Raw genomic sequence first — 19,655 nt, forward strand, 5'->3', positions numbered from 1 at the left:
TGCTACTGTTGAGTACTACTACATTGCTGGTGGTGTTTTTGAGAGACGTGGCTTGGGAACCATTTACTGTTTGACTGATTTGGGATCAGTAATAGTTTAATGGATTAAGGGTTTTAGAAATTGTGGATTGTCCCATAGTTTGTTTGTCTGAAATGGTTTTATGTCTTGAGTAACTTGCACAGCAGAGTGTTAAAAGGATAGTTCACCCAAAAGTGAACATTCTGTCATCATTTTCTCACACGTATGTTGTTTCAAATCTGTGTGACTGACTTTCTTCTGTGGAATGTAAAAGGAGAAACTTTTCAGAATGTGCAAGCTGCTCTTTTTATTACAGCGAAAGTGGACTGTGCTCCAAAACTCGTGCTGCATGTTCACAAGTCTCAAAGTAGGCATGAAAAGGAAATTCGCTCCATTTTTTTTTTTACGTGTATATTGATGATCTTATTTCAGACAATTATGTCCATTCATGTGTTCAGTATTCTTGTAGCTCAAACTGTAGAGAATGGTGTTAGTGATGCCAAGGTCATGGGTTCAATTCTCAGTGAATGCATGAAGTTATAAAATGTTATTACTTTTCAAAGCAATATAAGTCTCTTTGGATAAAAGCATCTACCAAATGCATTATTAATAATATATTAATTTTAATAATAATGTTTAATTTTTAGTTTTTCCCCATGAAATGACAGACCTCTGTATGGCGGTGAAGTATCCAAATCAATTAATGTGACTACCCCACCCCTTTCTTACAACCTCAAGCTGTCATTCAGATCTTTCAATTCCCACCCTACATTTTTTCTTTTTCCATTATATGTTGCCTTTGGATGTACGTCATAATATATGATATTGGAAGAAATGATCTGTCGCTACTACGGTTTCTGTGATACGATACCTTTGTCTGAAGAATAGACTAATATTTATATCTTTATTATTCACTTAATCTTAATTGATTGTGTCAGTTATGACCAGTGATGCATGATGCACCAGGTGTGTATATGTGTGTAGACAGACAGACACTTAGTGATTTAAAAATATATGGCAAATGCTATATGGTAACAGTGTTTCATGTTTGTTTCTGTGATGTCTTCTATATAGAGACTGTTCGCAGATCTGTGACATTCATAGCTAGTTCTTTAAAATATATCCCTGAGAATATTTGGACATTTTTTTTTTTTTTTTTTTTTTTTATGGTCTATGGAGCCCAAAATATTGGAGTCGACAAATATATTACTTAAATAAAACGAGGGAACAGTAATAGAGTTTTTAACCAGAGTATAGTATCTTGTGTGGGTGTCCTTTAAACTCTTTACTGCATAATAAGTAAAGATTTAATGATCAAATATTTGTCTGAGGAGGAATATGACCAAGTGAACCATTTTCTTTTACAATATCTTTTCAGTCACGTCTTATTTTATCGGTCTGTTATTTGCTGTTTAGAATCAAAACCAGCATTGCTCCGATGCGAACTAATTGTTATTTGGATCATTCATTTATATATATATGAATCAAGAAACAGGTTAACTAAACAGTCTGAATCATTTTGTGATTCAGCTGAATCATCACGCAGACTAAAGTATGACATTAATGCTCTCTTTTCTTATCAAATTTCTTTTGAACTAGATTATGAAGCTCTCCCCATTTCCACAAAGGCACACAAGATAATTAGGCCTACAGATTTTCCCTTCTTATCGAAAGCAGAGGCCAGACTGAATCAGATTTAATAACTTTTCAGATTTTCTTTTGAGTCAATAATTCTTTAATTTTCGCACAGCATTAAGAAAAAACCTCACATTTGATTTCTTGGAGAATTGATGTTCTCCTTTATCCCCACCTTGTTTGTTGTGGCCTGGATCGGCAGTGCTTCAGGTTTCAGTCATGTTTAAGCTGTGATTTTGTTTGTTGGCCGTTAAAAGCTTAAAGACGTTCTTCGAGAGAAAGGGAAAGCAATGCTTTGGAAAAGAGAGAGAAGTAGGAAGCGTAAGGGAGCAAAGCCCTGAGAATTTTTATTTTGGCCCAGTCCTGCCCCCTGCCTTTACTCTTAGCCACCCCAAACGCCCCTTCCCCCCTCCCTCCCTCATTCACACATTCAGGAAACAGGGGACCCTGCCAGAAGCCCTTTCTGTTTCCGGGAATCAGGCCCACAGGGCTGCTGTGTAGTGGGCCAGCTCTGACGTGAAGGCTATTGTTCCCGTTTGGAGCTCCATTGTGGAGGGGAAGGAACAGCAGCAAAAACAAAAAACACCCGAGGAAGAAGCCGAGAGGGAGGGAGGACGAGATGTCTGAGCTATTTCTGTAAAGAGGCTCCTTCTCCAAGAGTGGTACCCTTTCTGCTGATGAGATACGGCGACTCTTGCATGTTGAGCTGCAGAGTTTATCGCTGTGATCTATCTCAGGAGTCTGCCATGTTTAAGACTGACGCACAAGTCAAAAATACATGTGGCTCCTGAGAACGGAGGATCTGATGTCCATGGAAACATCAAAACTTGTGTGTTTGATGAAAGTCTTACTGTACATAACCAATGTCTTTTCCGCTCTGTGGTCATGAGCAGAAATCCCTGCTGGAAAAATCATATCAGCTTAACATGTTCATGCTTTTTTTGTTTGTTTTGATTTTTGAAGTAGTAGAGTACAAAAATACAAAAATACATACTTTCAAAATCACCTAATCAATTAATTGTTCTTTGGTGAGACTTAAAGGGTTAGTTCACCCAGATAGCAAAATTATGTAATAAATAACTCACCCTCATGTTGTTCCAAACCCGTGAGACCTCCGTTTATCTTGGGAACACAGTTTAAGATATTTTAGATTTAGTCCGAGAGCTCTCAGTCCCTCCATTGAAGCTGTGTGTACGGTCTACTGTCCATGTCCAGAAAAGTAAGAAGAACATCATCAAAGTAGTCCATGTGACATCAGAGGGTCAGTTAGAATTTTTTGAAGCTTTTAAAATAAATTTTGGTCCAAAAACAGCAAAAACGACGACTTTATTCAGCATTGTCTTCTCTTCTGTGTCTGTTGTGAGAGAGAGTTCAAATCAAAGCAGTTTGGATATCCGGTTCACGAACGAATCATTCAGTTCACCAAATCTAACTGAATCGTTTTAAACGGTTCGCATCTCTAATACGCATTAATACACAAATGACTTATGCTGTTAACTTTTTTAATGTGGCTGACATTCCCTCTGAGATCTTTCGTGATGGAACTCACAAAAACACCCCAAACAAAAGCTGTGTTTGACTCTACAATTTTCATAGTCATGAAAATAATGAAAACTCTTTGAATGAGAAGGCGTGTCCAAACTTTTGGTCTGTACTGTATATATAGGACAAGTACAAATCATGTACAGTATTTTCTATTCAATGGCAAGTCAGTCTTTTGCAATCATAAAATACTCAAAAACATTCAGAAAACTTTTTGGGGTGTGACAGTATTTGTTCAGTAAGAATTTGATATAAATACTGTGTAAAACCTTAATTTAATTCAGGCAGTTTTCTCTCAGGACAGAACACAAAATTACCATTAATGTATCCAGTTTAACTGGTTTGGCACAGATAGCATTAGGTTAGACTGACCCGGTGCTGGTTTATGTGATGGTGTTCATCATTTGTATTGACAGTAAAAATGACCCAACAGCTGAGTTACAGTTACCTGTGTCAAAAAAATAAAAAATACAAAAAAAAAAATTAACCTGATAAAATGAACCAATAGGCTGAACCCAGCATTTGGGTTAAAAAAAAATAAATAACCCTAAAAAATGGATTAATTGAGATCAATCACTTCCAAAATAAAATGTAGTGTTAACATAATATACATGTATGTGTGTGTGCTGTGTGTATTTATATGTATATATAAATTCACACACATACATGTATATATTTAAGAAATGAATGTGATACAGTTCTAGACATGTTTATTTGTTATATTTTACAGAAATGTAAATAATTTGTTTTGGCCTTAGTGCAAGAACAAAATGAAAGATTTTTTTTTCATGCAGTGAAAGTGAATCCCTCACAATATAATCCTCAAGTTTGTTATAATGTTTGAAAACCGCTGAAATAGTCAACTTCACCAACTGACTTGTGGTCCACCAGACGACCACTGTGACCTGTCCCTTATTTTAGTCATGGTAGTTGGCCTGCTGGTCAAAGGTTGTCTGTTAGCTCTATCTAGTCTGAGCAATATGATCTGCCAGGCAAAACAAGATTCACAATCTGGTAGTCCATCTGATCAACCATGTAGACCAGCTTGGAGCAGCTAATGACTGTAAATGTCCAACTATAAACCATGTAACCAGCTCATTTACTAGGATCTGGTTGTAGCTCTAATGTACCACTAAACCAAAATGTTTTTAGCAATTGCAATCTATGTCCTTTGTGAAGAGGATGAGCCTTCAGTCTTGTGTTTTGAAAGAAGACAACATTTTGTCCAAGGTAATGTTGGGTCCCAAGAGAGTGCTTACAGCTGAATCTGATCCTGGTACAGTATATGAAGACACACTAAACAGATTATTGGCTGCACATGGGTCAGGGGAATGTTTAGGGTGATGGAAAGTCAAATATTCAAATGTATTATGCAATAATAACCATCAGTGGTGCACATACAGTGTATATAGGCGGTTACAACATAATAGTGAGGGAAAGCAGAGCGTGTCATTTCTGCACCAACAGAACTGCAAAAATAATGATGTAATGTTCCTAAGAAAACAAGACAGAAAAATAATATTTCATGGCCCTCGTGGGCTTGTTTGGATTTGTTTGGAAAAAGTCATTAGTGGTGGTTGCTGAGGACAGAATGTCTTCCAGTAGAGATTCCACTAGACTGTTTATTTGTGCTAATTATAATTCACTAGATTATCAATAAATAGTCCTTTCTAAATAGTTATGAAGTATATAAAACTTTTCTTTGTTGAATTACAGAAATGGCTGTATTGTTATTTACCCTTACCGTAATGTAAGATTATGTTTGGTTTTTCTTATCAACTTTTAATATGTTTTATTAACATTTATATGAAAGTGAAAGTCGTGACATTTGTCAAGTATGGTAACCCATACTCAGAATTGGTGCTCTGAATTTAACCCATGCCAGTGCACACACACAGCAATGAGAAGTGAACACACCATGAACACACACCCGGAGCAGTGGGCAGCTATATATCCAGAGCTCAAGGGCACTTCAGCCATGGGTATTGAGGGAGGAAGAGAGCACTGTTCATTCACTCCGCCCACCTACAACTCCTGCCGACACGGAGATAACATGTTTAATGTTATTTTAGAATAAAGTTAATATCACACATATTCACTACCATTCAAAAGATTGGGGTCAATTATATTTATTATTTTATTGAGCAAGTGAAAGGCATTTATGTTGTTACAAATAAATGCTGTTCTTTTGAACTTTTAATCAGAGAATCCTAAAAAAACATTTGGTAACACTTTACATTAAGGTTCATGGGTTAACTACTTCAGTTAACATGAACTAAGAATGAACAATACTTTCTACATTATTAATCTTAGTTGATGCAAATTTTAGGCTACTAATGCATTATTAAAATCAAAAGTTGTGCTTGTTAACATTAGTTAATGCACTGAACTAACAATGAACGACTGTATTTTCATTAACACTGACAAAGATTAATAAATACTGTAACAAAAGTATTGTTCATTGCTTGTTCATGTTCGTTAGTACATGCACTAACATTAACTAATAGAACCTTATGGTAAAGTGTTACTGAAATTTTCAACATAATGAGAAATGTTTCTTTAGCAGAGCTCCGCCCACTGCATCATGGCCGAGGGTGAGCAGCGCTCTATGGACAGTAATGATGATTTTATTAATCTGGATATATATGCAGACATGTCTGTTCTGCTTCCGCCTTCATCTGAGCGCTCTAGCTACCCTGAACTGTATACATGCCTGGATTTCCCACCCACCCTCCCTCTCCTGCCTCCTCCTATCATTCCTAATGCTTCAGCTCTGTCACCGCTGTATCCTGACAGCCAATGAGCTCACCCTCAGCCCACCATCTGTGCACTGGATTCGGCATGGGTCTGCCACTCTCCATCAGCGTCATGGTTTGAGGATCCCTTGTCTCCACCTCCAGCCTTTGAGTCCCGGACTCCACCTCGGCTCTTCGATCCTGACTCTGACCCTGACCTGACCTTCGACTCTGTCATGTTCCTCCTGCCCTCCTGTTCCACCTCAGTCCTCTGTCGCTCCGGCTCCACTGTGGCCTTCCTGATCCCCGTCTTCGCCTCGGTCGCTGGTGCTGTCTGTTCCGCCTTGGCCCTCCGGATCCTCTTTGTCGCCCTGGCTTATCGGCTCTCCGTCTCCACCTCGGCTCCTCCTCTCTTGGTTGTTCCGGTTTTGTTGTGTACGTGTGTCTGTGCCATCTCCTTACGGATTTCCCCTCTGTGGGTTATTAAAGACTTTGTTTCATCATCATCTTCCTCGTTTAAGTTCTTCTCTCACGCACCACACCGTGACAGATCAATATATTAGAATGATTTCTGAAAGATTGTGAATAAAATATGTTCACATAGAAAACCATTATTTAAAACTATATAGTTTACTATAAAATAGTTTTTACTGTATTTTTTTATTAAATAAATGCAGGCTTGGTGCTCTTAAAGGCTTCTTTTTAGACCTTGTCACTGTTAAAAAAAGAAATCCTGTCAACCTTTTGAATGGTATTGTGGAAATCAAATTACTATTGTTATTCTTTATTAGCGTGTTTTTTTTTTCAAACATCTTTTCTAAAAAAAAAAAACTTCCTTTGTCTTTCAGGTTTCCCAAAAAAGCGAGCAGGTGAGTGCAGTGCCTCCCTCCTGTTGCTCTTTCCTAGTGAAACGCCCTCATAGCCCCAGAGAGAAGCACAGCAGCCAGACAGGCAGCTAATGGCAGTTTTCTGCAGACAGCGATATGAGCAGATTGAGCGTAGACACAACACTGATGCTGCCGCTGATATGAACATGTGATAGTAAAACTCTCAGATCCACAGCATTAACTCAAGTTCTACATGCTTGTAGACAGTTATCTTTTCTTGCTGTTTCAGCTTGTTTATTTGCGCGTGTGCAGGGTCCAAAACGTACACTTGCCAAATATGAAAAAAAAAATGCCATTGATAGGTTTCCAAAGCTCACCAGCTTTTTAGGAATTAAATATTTAAAATATTTAAAATGAAGTTGTAAAAATCTTAATCTGATGAATTTAAACAAATTACTTAGTGGAAAATATAGATTTATTTCACGTTCAAAAAATTGTGGTTAGTAAGTTGTTCAGATGTGTCAGCATGCTAAAGTCTGGTCTTGAAAGTGTCATTATTAAATTCATCCTCTTTAAAGTACCATATTATAGCTAAACTCAAAATATGATCAAGGGACGACTATTTGATCATCCTGACCCATCCCTAGTCATGATAGCTCTTTGTAACCATCAAATTCACAGTCAACAGTAGTTTGCATTGTGTTGGTCAGAAATGTTTTGTCTGCTCTCTCTGTGCCTGTTTTTGGACGGGGTGCACAAGTGTGACCTTTTGTAAGTGGATCCACACATCCTGTCTGGTTTTTTGTGCTGATGGATAAGAATAGCATGATGTGGCAGAGACGGTGACCCTTTTCCCGTTTGTGTGTATTTGTGCACAGGACAGGAAGTATTCTCAGCAAGGACCATCCCCCAGACAAAAAACCCAAAAGCGACAAGGCGTCAGTCCCCTCCTCGCATGAGTTTGACCCCACAGGTAAGAACCTCTCTTTGAAAGGCATCTCAGTTATGCACAACTGTCTTTTTCCGCACTCCAAGAATATTTTGTAGTGCAAAACAAGAAGAAACTGTAATTAACTGACCAATTTAATCAGGTTATTTATAGTCAAATGCATATATCTGGGTTGTGACAGCTTGGTTAGTGTGCAGATACAGTGCACATTGCTCTAAAGACCAGTGAACTGTATGCCTGTAGATTTATTGTGGCGGTGAGATTGAATGCAGACCCGGTGTATGCTCCTGGACTGTTTCAGTTTGTATGAAGTTAATTACAGCAGGACCAGACTTCAGAGGGACCACATGAGCCTCAATCATCATTTAAATGCTGGAGCAGCACCTTGTTTAAAAGCTTAACACTGACCGTTGGTCACTGCTGATGTGCAACTCTTAAAGGGATTGTTTACCCATAAACAATAGAACCTGGCATTAAACATATCGGCAACTACTATTTAAAAAATTGGGGTCAGTACGATTTGTATTTATTTATTTATTTTTATTGAAGAAATAAATATTTTATTCAGAAAGGATGTATTAAATAAGTAAGAAAGACTTTTACATTCTTTTACATTCTTCAAAATAATAAGAAATGTTTTTGAGCACCGAATTAGCAAATGACAGTGAAGACAGTGATATCCGAAGTATCATGTGATACTGAAAATTACTATTTTTTTATTTTTTTATCTAATAAATGCAGCCTTCAATGCAGAGACCTAATCAGAAATATTACAAAAATCTTACTGACCACAAACTTTTCAATCGAGGCATATGAAAATGAGAATAAGACAATGAAAAACATAAAACATATGAAGCTTTAAAAAGTATTTGGCTTAACATAACCCATTAAATTCAGTTCGCCCTTGACAATACATATTGTTTCAATACAGCCTTACATAAATATTCTAAATCTATGCAGCAGAGAAAATATCCAAAAATATTTATAACAAATACCTTTTCCATAAAATGAAAATGAATGAGACCTTAGGTTGCCAAGCCTAAAAAGAGAACCAAAATACCACTTAAAACTAGGGCTGCAACAAATGATTATTTGGATAATCGATTACTCTAACAGTCATTATAATGATTAATTGACATATCACATATTAATCAGTAGGCTTTGTTCTATTATCTAGCTTTTACAGTTGGTTACACACATTCTAACTAATAAATAAAACAAGGTAATTACTTCAGCTTTTGAAAATGTCAAACAATTATATTACCACTGTAAAATTACGATAATTATACAATCGTTGATATGCCACTGTAAAATTATAATTATTATACAACTGTAGTAAATGCAAATGTTCACGGTATGATACTCTTGCTTGTTCTAACCAACTTGTAACAAATACTGTTACAACCCTAGTGATAAGACATTTTATTTTTAGACTCGAAATTATTTTATTCAAAACATTAGCTTAAAACTCAAAACTTGAAACACCTTATAGTGTATAGCTAGATTAGGCTTTAACATATTCAAACCAAACTATCACTTTAATGTAATAATATGATTTTGTATTTATTTATTTCAGTTATTTATTTTTGCATTTACTAATAAAAAGATTTTAGCATTATTTTATCATGATCATTTTACCATCAATCTTAGTGCTATATAAATAAACATGATGTGACTGGAGTGCTGATTGCCGAGCGGGTGCAAACTTATCCACATCGCTATGATCAGATACTTTCTTAACTGCTGTTTTCTCACCACTGTTATATTTGTTGCGTTTATTTCATTATTGAGAGGAAAGCGTGCAGCACATATTTACGTATTCATATGGCGCTGTCAGCAGCGTCTGGTTTGGTTGGGCTGCGTTTACACCGTCTTGAAAATACACGGTCTTGCTCTAGAGCGCCACACTGGTCAAACCGCATTATTGCAGGCCCTTACATTCAGTCTAATGAGATAAAACTGGATTAGGAGACAAACTAGAGCAGAGGAGAAATACAGAGAAGAAAAAGAAGAGGATCTTTAATTATAAATTTTTTATATTTCTATATTTTTTTCTATTTTGTTTACTTGGTGTATTATTATTTTTTTGCATTATATATTTTATGCTTTTTGCTGTTTTACTCGGCGAACAGCAATATCAAATGCTGATTCCAGACACATGAACAAATGACAAAAACAGATAACAAAAACAAAATGGCGCACTGTCACAGTTTGAGTGTTCACACTCAGTGGAAAAAGCTCCATGAGAATGTATTATTTCGTTTTATCATCATTTAGCTGTGAAAATTTGCTCCTTGTATACTGAAGGGAACTTATCTCACATCTGTGTTTCAAACCTGGGCTTGAAATCATGACTCTTTTATAATCTTACTTGGGATTAACCAGACATGACTGAAGTGATCAAATCAAGCACACCAGAGCCCATGTTGCCATGCAGTATGGAAGTTTAACTCTTTAATTCCCAGCGCTTTGGGCTTGATGTCGTTTTAGCGGCTTGGTTATACCATTATGTGGGAGGCCCATCTCATCACAAGCTCCAGATGTTGTCAAAGGGCTGTAATCCCTCTCTCTCTCTCATCCTGCTGCGAGGACACACAACTGTGCGCCCATCAGAGAGGATGGAGGTTTATTAGAGTTAGGGATCTAGCTGAGTCATCAAGGAGGATATACAGGGTGTGTCTCAGATGGGTCTGAGTCATCGTTTTATAAATTGAGTCGGGAGGAAAAGGAAGCGGTGTCTGTTGGTCATGGATAAAGCGTCTCAAATTTGGTAAAAGTGTGGCTGATTTCGTGAGCCCAAGAGATAGTGAGATTAAGAACTAATGTTTTATTGTGTTTTAGTTTTTTATTATTATTCATTATAAGTTTTTGTTTGAAACATTTTTGCATTTTGAATCTTGCATAATGCTTCCATATAAAACCTAAATATTAGTTACTTTTTCTTTTTTTTGTGTGATTTGTCATAATCGTATTCTTTCTCCTGCTGTTTGTGTGTGTGTGTGTGTGTGTGTGTGTGCCGCATGTTTTCTGCTGTCAGAACTGCCTGTTCAAAGTGTAGTATCCGACAGAAGGCCAGAGTCCTGCGGTAAGAGTCACTGGGTCACTGCCGCTGCTTTGGGGATTTGCTGTGGTTTGTGTGTGTGTGTGTGTGTGTGTGTGTGAGCCTCATTGTTTTTCTTTCATGACTGCCGCTCATCAGACTTGACCTGCATCTATTTCTTAGCATGTCTTGGTGTCAGGCTGTACTTTGATGGAACTGCACTTGCTCAAAGGTGTTTAATTGTCAGCAATCTTGAACCGTTTGCATTATGTTGGTGGCGTGCTGTGCCTTGTCCTCACACACCTTAACCTTTCTGCAGTCTCTTTCTAGCTCACTTTGTTTGGCTTTTTTAATCTATCATGCCTTTAGTTTTCTTTTAAACTTACTTTACAGCCATCTGTTTGATGTAAGTGAACAGAATGTATGAACAGATGCTTGAAACATTTAGCCAATTCTTTGTGGTGACTTGACCAAGTGCACTCAGCCCAAGTTGTTAACTAAGAATTTATTTTAAATAAAAAAAATTTTTTTAATAAAGTAGTTTGACAACCAACACAACGTACTAGTTTTGTAACATGGGTTCACATCCATGAACCGGTATAGACAAGTTTTTTTGTGCATGCAAAAATCTGGATTTATTGATTTAAGCTTAAGTTGTCATTTATTAATTTTTTTTGTACATTTGGGTTAAAATTTATAACCAACTCAGATTACATGCACAATTTTTTTCATATACATTTATATTAATATTGATGATAGTCTATATTTAAGATTTATATAAAATTATTAATGCAGGATGTTTCAATTTATAAAATGTGTACACTACCATAAAAACAAAAATACACACACACACACAAAACAACTTTTATTATTAACAATGTTGAAACAATTGTGACTTTTTTTCAGGAACCTTTGAACAGAAAGTTTAAAAGCAAATGCATCAAAGTTCAAAAGTTTTTAATGCATCCATGTTGAAAAAAAAAAAAAAAAAAAATATATATATATATATATATATATATATATATATATATACTGAACTGTAGTGTATATTTCACATGTAAAAAAGATAACTATGGTAATTATGCAAGCTACATACATGATACTCTAAAATTTCAATTTCAAATACTGTTTTCTTTTTATTATTGATGATAATATTTTCCAGATAATGTTTTAATCATTGCTTTTGGCTTCAGCACAATAAATATAAATTTTTAATTTTAAATACTGCTATTTTTCATCACACAGTATAAAATATTTAGCTTCTTTAATTTGGTCAGGTTCTTCACAGGGGAATCAACATATCTGGGTGTTTTTGTCTTAAATGAAATTGAAATCCCCATTTCTACGCTACATTTTACAAACAATGTTGTCTACATTTACTAGAGTTACTTTTGGAGACGATTCTTATTACTTTCAGGTTGACAGCCTCATACATTTACACTGAATACAACCGGTAAAACAACTAGTTTGAAACGATCTTTCAAACGAGTGATTCTCTTGAATAAGCCTTTCTAATAATGCATGAGAGCGAGATATAATCATCCCAATCATTCCAACAGTTTCCAGGAGGTTTGAAAGATGCATACATTCAATTCATCCAGGCCAGATGTCACATCCATAAAGCAATACAATACCAAAGGCAGGTCGTCTGGTTGTGTTTTATTTAGTGTAGTTGTCACGAATTTGGAAAACACCAGTCAATCAATTTCAATATATTGGCTACACTCAGCCAGAGTGTGTGTGAATGTGTGCGGGTGCCTGTTTTTGTGTTAGTAGCACAAATGGAAGAAGATGCACTTTTGTAGCCATCACACATGAATAGTTTATAACTTACACCACAGTGTTTCGTGAAAACACTTTGCAGACAGATCCAGTCTGGTGAGATACTTGTCTGACATGTTCTTGTTTTTCTTTCACACATCCACACTTCACACAAGCAGTGTCCATGTAAAAACATTAAAAGACACCAGTCTGCAGAGGCGTCAAACGTTTTTTTGTGCTACACATTTACATTGTCAGATCCTGAATGACAGTATGCTTGAATCTTAATCTGTTTAGTTGGCATACAAGTGTTTTGTATCTCGATGTTTATCTGTTTGCGAGGACTATGATTTTAGTTAAGTTGAGAGATTTATTGTTATGTGATGATGCTGACACAAATGTGCCTGATTGATTGCAGGGTACGGCTTAATTTATGATCTGTACAAAAGGTCTATTACAAGTATATACTCTTCATAGTAGTGTAAGGATATCCCACTTTACAGTCATCTTGAAATCAAAATTTACCTAATTTTTTATTTATACACTCTTAAGATATATATGTAAATTGTGATTTAACATGTTAACATTATTTTTGTTAACATGTTAAAGTATTTTTGCAATCTTTCGCAAAAGATTTTGCAATCAATCGTTTTGGTATCATCACGACCCATAATTTTCTAAATTTGTGTTAAGTTCTCTTGCTTATTCTAGTACTACTACTACTAATACTTATTATGAATGTTTTATTAATCATTTTTTTGCTGAAAATCTGTACAATTTAGGAATATGTCTTATTACAAAAGTAAAATAGTTTGAGAACACCATTTCTTGTAGACTTTGCTATATACTACAATCTCTTAAATTTCTCCTTGAGCACATTTATATCGTCAAATGAGGTTTAATTTTACACACATGCTACCATTCTTAAAAATGGGGATTTAAAAAAAATATTTTTAAAAGAGTCTTTCTTGTGCTCTCCAATGCAAAAATACAGCAAAACAGTAATATTGTGGCTTTTACCATTTAAAATGAATGTTTTATATTTTATTATCTTTTAAAATATGATTTATTCCTGTCATGCCAGAGCTAAATCATATGGAAGCCTGTTTTCACCACTGAATAAAAAATAAAAACCTTTTTTTTCTCATAATTGCGTGATATAAACTCGCAGAAAAAAGTATTTATTTCGCAATTCTGACATTATATCTCACAATTCTGACATTATAACATCTGTGAGTTTGTACTATTTTTGCAAAAAAGTCAGAATTGTACGTTTATATATATATATATATATATATATATATATATATATATATATATATATATATATATATATATATATATATATATATTCAGAATTTTTTTTTTTTTTTTTTTTTTTTTTTTCAATCCAGTGGCGGAAACAGGCTTCCATAGAATCAAGTCTTTGGTGTCAAATGATCCTTCACAAATCATTTTAATTATGATTGGGTGCTCAGTAGACATCTTATATTATCAATCATGAATTTATTAGATTATTTATTTATTTATTTATTTTTATCTTATTGAGCACTTTTGATCAGCTGTGTATGGTTGAGTAGCTTTCTCACATTTTCTCACATAGACTTCCTGTGAAGTCACAAGCATGCCAGAAAAGAAACAGGTATTTGTTGTTGATGTAGTTTCTAAAGCACTGTGCTGACTGAGTGCATCTGGAATGTTCCAAGCCTTTTAAGAAATCTTTTTTTGGGTGCGTTATCTACTGTCTCTCAGCCGTTTGATCTGGTACTACACACACACAACCACTGTACTGTACGTGAACACACTCTATCCAGCTCCTTGACTGCTACTTACCAAGTCCTCGTCCTCTTTTTTGCACCCCCCATATCTTTCCATTGCTTTATCCCCCTCTCTCCCTCTCTGTCTGTCTCTCAGGGCTTGTGCAGCGTTGTGTTATCATCCAGAGAGATGAGAATGGCTTTGGGCTGACAGTGAGCGGCGATAACCCTGTGTTTGTACAGCTTGTAAAAGAGGGTAAGAAAGACAAAATCCCTGTTGTTCATCGTTCTTGTTTTGCCCTTCATAACATGCACATGCAGAACAGTTTCACGAGTGACTTAAATACACACTTGTCTCCTTTAACCACCAAGGCATGGATAATTATCTGTTTGTGTAACACCACAGTACAGTATAATTACGACACTAACAGTGCTAAATACATAGTTGCGCTTCCTGTTACTACAGTGAGGCAGTAAGAATGTGTATTCAAGCTACATACACTGTACTGTGGCAGTACCATGGCACAATGACCGTATCAGATGGCACCGTGGGATATGCATGATTCTCTTCTCTCTTTCTCCTCTTTTGCGTGTAGATGGAGCTGCCATGCGAGCTGGTGTTCAGACAGGCGACCGGATCATAAAGGTGAGGATCATCAGGGGCTCCACCGTGATGAAGTTCAGATTTATTAGTAAGAGAAGTCGATTTGAATAGAAAATGGCACGATTCGGTTCAAAAGGAGCACAATCCGTCTGACCAACCCCAGAGACTGTTACTGAGGCTTGTGTCTTGAAGCCCTGAAACTACAACACACAGACTCTCCAGACAGACTCACCTGATGTCCAGGATGTCTCCGCTGCTGTGCTCTGCCACCTGCTGACTGAATGGAGAATTATAGCTCTACATATTTCTCTGGTCCTAATTATGAGTTCAGAAATCATAATTATGGTGTGATGTGTAGACTGTCATTCAAAAGTTTGGGGACTGTACGCTTATGTTTTTGAATGAAGTCTCTTTTGCACCAAGCTGCATTTATTTGCTTAAAAATGAAGTGAAATCATTTTTCCAATTAAAATAACTATTTTCTGTTCGAATATATTTTTAAATGTAATTTGTGCTTATGATGGCAAAGCTGAATTTTCAGCATCTTTACTCCAGTCTTCAGTTTCAGACAATCCTTTAGAAATCGTTCTAAAATACTAATTTAGTGCTCCAGAAACATTTCTTACCGTTATTTATTTTATGAAAAAATATCACAGAGCATTTGTCAAGATTCACTGATGAATAGATGGCTCAAAAGAAAAGCATTTATTTAAAATGTAAACATTATACATGTTATTATTGTTACACTTGACCAGTTTAATTTGTCCTTGCTGAATAAAAGTAATAATAATAAGTACTAAATTTTTTACTAAACCCAAAGTTTTGAATGGTAGTGTATGCTCATATCATATTATATAACTAAAACTCAAACCATAAAAAAAAAGTTTGCTACTAAATAAAATAAACATTAACTGAAATAAAATATTTAAAACAAAACTTATTTTATTTCTGCTAGGTACCAGAGCAACGTCTCATTTTCATTGTTTAACTTTCACTGGAGTAACCGAAAATACAAATAAATAAAAACAATATAGGCGTATTTAAAAAATCAATAATAGAAATTGACTGTGCCTTCTTAAGATTCATCTATGATTTTCCATTAATCAGCGTGTTTAATGTGTGTTTTTTATGCAGGTCAATGGGACATTAGTTACACATTCAAATCATGTAGAAGTTGTAAAGCTAATAAAATGTAAGTAACGTGTCATACACTTTAATCATTTTAGTGAAGTTATTCAGGTTTAAAATGAACAGTACTGTACAGTTGCTGGTGTGTTTGTGTACAGCGGGCTCCTACGTGGCCCTAACCGTGCTGGGGAGACCGCCGGGTTTGCCTCAGATCCCCCTCTCAGACGGCGAGGGGGAGGAGGGGCCTCTCTTCTCGCTCACCATCCCTCACTCCCCGGGGCCCATCGGTCCAGACCGCTCGTCTTCCTCCCCCAGCCCCTCGGAGCGCAAACAGACCCCTCTTCCTGTATGGGTAAGAGCTCAGATCATTGAGAAACAGCCTTGATCTCCCTCAGCCTCATATCATCTGCCTTCTTTCTTTCATAGCACTGTATGCCTTTTAACTACAGTAACTCATCATGTGTTTTTCTGGTTGAGTTTAAAGCATCAAAGCAGCAAAACAGCAACAGCAGTCACATGCTTTCATACAGGCAGCAAACAAAAGTTATTCCTGGGTTATTAAATTGACTATTTCCTTTCATAATGGATTCAATTATACACTGCTGTACTAGGTTGACTTTCCACTGATCCACTGTGGTGCTCATAATGGAGCTCTGTGGAATAAAATACAAATGTGTCAGTTGTTGCCTTGGTAATGCAAGTGTAATACAAACAGCGATGTATGGACGATGATCAGATATTTCTGTTTTTGGGACTCCTTTTTTTATATTATATTTACTTTGTAAAATAATAGAAAAAAACCCCTTCTCTTGTTCCAAACCTTTGAGTTTCTTTCCTCTGTATTGTGCATGCTTGCTGACTTAATTTGCAGAACTGAAGCTATTATTATAGACTGACTGATGTGTGATTAAGGCCGTCACTGCGCTCATACAGTTAAGTGCACTTGTATCAACCACGTGATGTCGTGACAGCACTCTCTGAGTGTTCAATCTCACATCCTCTATGACAAGAGACGTGGGAATAATCAGATCTTCTGCGATGTTTGATAAATTACAGGCCATGACGGAGGAGCAGAGCAGGAACCCTACAACTAAACTACTGAAGGAAATCCAGGACGCCAAGAAGCACATTCCACAGCACCAGGAGCAGCTCAGCAAGCCCACTGGGACTGGACAGGTACATACTCGTACACACACACACACACACACACACACGCACACGAACCAACAAACAGGCTGTGGTTCAGAGGAATTCTCACTTCTGAAATGTGAAATAAAAGAGAAATACTGTAATACATTCTATATATACACATGCTAATGTAATGTTGAAAAAATGTGTGAGATCTTTGCATTACAGTAATACATTGGGTTATTTTTATTTTTTACATTTATTAGATGTGCTTAATTGAAATTACCATATTTTCACTTAAGGGCCTCGTTTCTTTTATGCAAAACATAGTTTTGTATTTTCTTTATTAATATTGTGAGGTGAAATATTCATGAGATTCACCCAATCACAAATAATATTTATTTGGTATTCTTTGGTATAAATACACACTCAGCTATAATATCAAGTTCATCAAAATTGAAACTAAAGGAAAACTTATTGAGTTTGTTCATGTTAAATCATACATTTTTGCAAGTGACACTGTATTTAACAGCAGGTGTGAAGGCAACTGAGAAAATTAACCATCACTTTACATCGTAATTTGGCTCTTTAAGGGCTGGAATTAGTAATGTCTATAAATTGTATTTCTCAGAAAAACATGTGGAACGTGACATCAAGTAACATATTTCAAATGGAAACCCCTGGTTCAGCTTCCATTGGACGTTTAGATCGTGTAGTCTAGGGTTAACTAAAGCTAAAAACATTTTCATTACCTAAAGAAAAGAAAAAAAAAACATTTTATTTGGCAGCATTTCTCAGTTTTGTTTAGTTGAAGTTGTAGTACTATAATAACTTAACTTAAGTAAAAAAAAAAAATCATGGTTAACATTAAAAAAGACACCTTTTTAGAAATTGGTGACACCAAATACCAGGGTTCATAAACATACAGTAGTTTCTATTTTTTTTCTTCTGTTCTTAGGAAAGTTGTATGAAGTTTCTGCATGTTACATCATCATCAAAACTAGGCAGGAAAATAATAATGCTTGACCTCTATGGGCTTCAGTAACAGTACTTTTTTGTGACTCTGAATGTTCAAGCACCACTGGTGGTGCAGAAATGACACTTCGCTTTCTTGCAATATGTCATGATGTCACGCCAGTCCTAATAAATGTCTGTTTGTGTTTGTTGTAGGATGGCTCCTTATCTCCAAGGCCACGAGAAGGAGAGCAGGAGGATGGAGGGCGAGATTCGGATCGGCCTCCTTCCTGGCAGGGTGATGCTGGATTGGAGCCACCATGGACCAACAATACCACAACCCCTGTCAGTACACCTCCTGAACTGCTGCTCCCCATCAACTTCACCTTCCACATTTCACACATTTGCTTAGATGCTGATTTGTGATTCCTCTGTGTGATTGACATTTACTCTCAACTGATCCATGCAGGTCACTCCCAGTCCTGTCCCAGAGAGCCCATGCCAAAGAGAGACCCCCTGCCACAGCCCAAAGACCACCCCCCGAGACAGCCTCAACTCCTGTCCTTCACCGGACGCTGAAGACACACCTGACCTTGTGAGTGACCTCTTGACAGCATGCCTTCATTTTTAGTTTCTGTGCCGTGCATGATCTGAATGTTTCTCATTTAGGATTCTCAGTCGAGTGTGGGGACCCCCACCTCTCGTCCGGTAGCACACATCATTGGTGCTGAAGATGAAGACTTTGACACAGAGCAGGAACAGGTAGGTGTGACCGTGGCTCGGTTGTTGTCTGTATGTTTATTTTTTCCTTTTCATTTTTGGACTCACAGGCTCTACTCCAAACACTAGTGAGCTGCCTAACTAAGGCCCTAATGTATTCACAACAAAGTTATCTGTTCTTTGCTTAGGGGTAAAAAGAAGTTTGAAATATCTGAACAGTGGTATACTGCAAGCAAACCTCCCAGCGCTGGCTATGCTGCTGAGAGTTTAGAATAATTTGTAATGCGTGCTGCAGGCTTTCCTCTCAATAACAAAAAAAACACAACAGAAATGATGGTGGTGAGAAAACAGCAGTTGAGAATGAGAACCGTTTTGTGGGGGATGCCAGGTGTATGAAAAAAGAAATGAAAAGAATATTCAAATCTCAAAATTGAATATTCTGCTCCAGCCCTAGAATGAAACATGAAAAAAGAGTGTTGTGCCATTTACAACTTCAATTTTTACCATGAAGCACTCCCAGGTGTGTTTGTATTTTTACTTGTGTCTGAACTCAGTGGACTTCTCACAGAAATCACTTTAAAACCGAGCAGCACAGTGAATCGTTGTCACCAACTTTAACACGTTACTAATACTTTGTATGGAAATCATTTGCCCTCACACGAAATTCCTAATTGTGTATATTTTGTATTGTAATGACTGGACATTAAATGTGAAACAATAAATGTGAAAACAAACATTACGCTCAAATAGTTTTAAAAAGCATCCAGGTATTTCAGTTTGCTCAAGCGAATACATGTGTAGTCCTAAGAGCAAAACTCAGAACACTAAGTTTCTATGGGAAAGGTTGATCAGCTTTT

General features: G+C 36.4%; 1 protein-coding gene across 9 annotated transcripts in view; it reads left to right on the forward strand.

Annotated features, from left to right (window-relative positions):
* LOC113081670 (rho guanine nucleotide exchange factor 12-like) overlaps nucleotides 1-19,655 on the forward strand; it is a 61,783-nt gene that overhangs the window by 27,722 nt on the left and 14,406 nt on the right. For 4 of the 9 annotated variants that reach the window (XM_026253694.1, XM_026253701.1, XM_026253707.1 and 1 more), the window contains exons 2-12: nucleotides 6,779-6,799; nucleotides 7,636-7,730; nucleotides 10,744-10,791; nucleotides 14,422-14,520; nucleotides 14,861-14,910; nucleotides 16,003-16,060; nucleotides 16,155-16,348; nucleotides 17,053-17,172; nucleotides 18,295-18,423; nucleotides 18,548-18,673; nucleotides 18,748-18,840. In XM_026253694.1, the coding sequence (XP_026109479.1) occupies nucleotides 6,779-6,799; nucleotides 7,636-7,730; nucleotides 10,744-10,791; nucleotides 14,422-14,520; nucleotides 14,861-14,910; nucleotides 16,003-16,060; nucleotides 16,155-16,348; nucleotides 17,053-17,172; nucleotides 18,295-18,423; nucleotides 18,548-18,673; nucleotides 18,748-18,840 (1,033 nt within the window). The remainder of the gene's footprint in view (nucleotides 1-6,778; nucleotides 6,800-7,635; nucleotides 7,731-10,743; nucleotides 10,792-14,421; nucleotides 14,521-14,860; nucleotides 14,911-16,002; nucleotides 16,061-16,154; nucleotides 16,349-17,052; nucleotides 17,173-18,294; nucleotides 18,424-18,547; nucleotides 18,674-18,747; nucleotides 18,841-19,655) is intronic. The other 5 variants (XM_026253738.1, XM_026253730.1, XM_026253739.1 and 2 more) reach the window with 3 other exon arrangements.

Source organism: Carassius auratus, chromosome 5 (genome assembly GCF_003368295.1).
Source record: "Carassius auratus strain Wakin chromosome 5, ASM336829v1, whole genome shotgun sequence".
Lineage (NCBI taxonomy): Eukaryota > Metazoa > Chordata > Actinopteri > Cypriniformes > Cyprinidae > Carassius > Carassius auratus.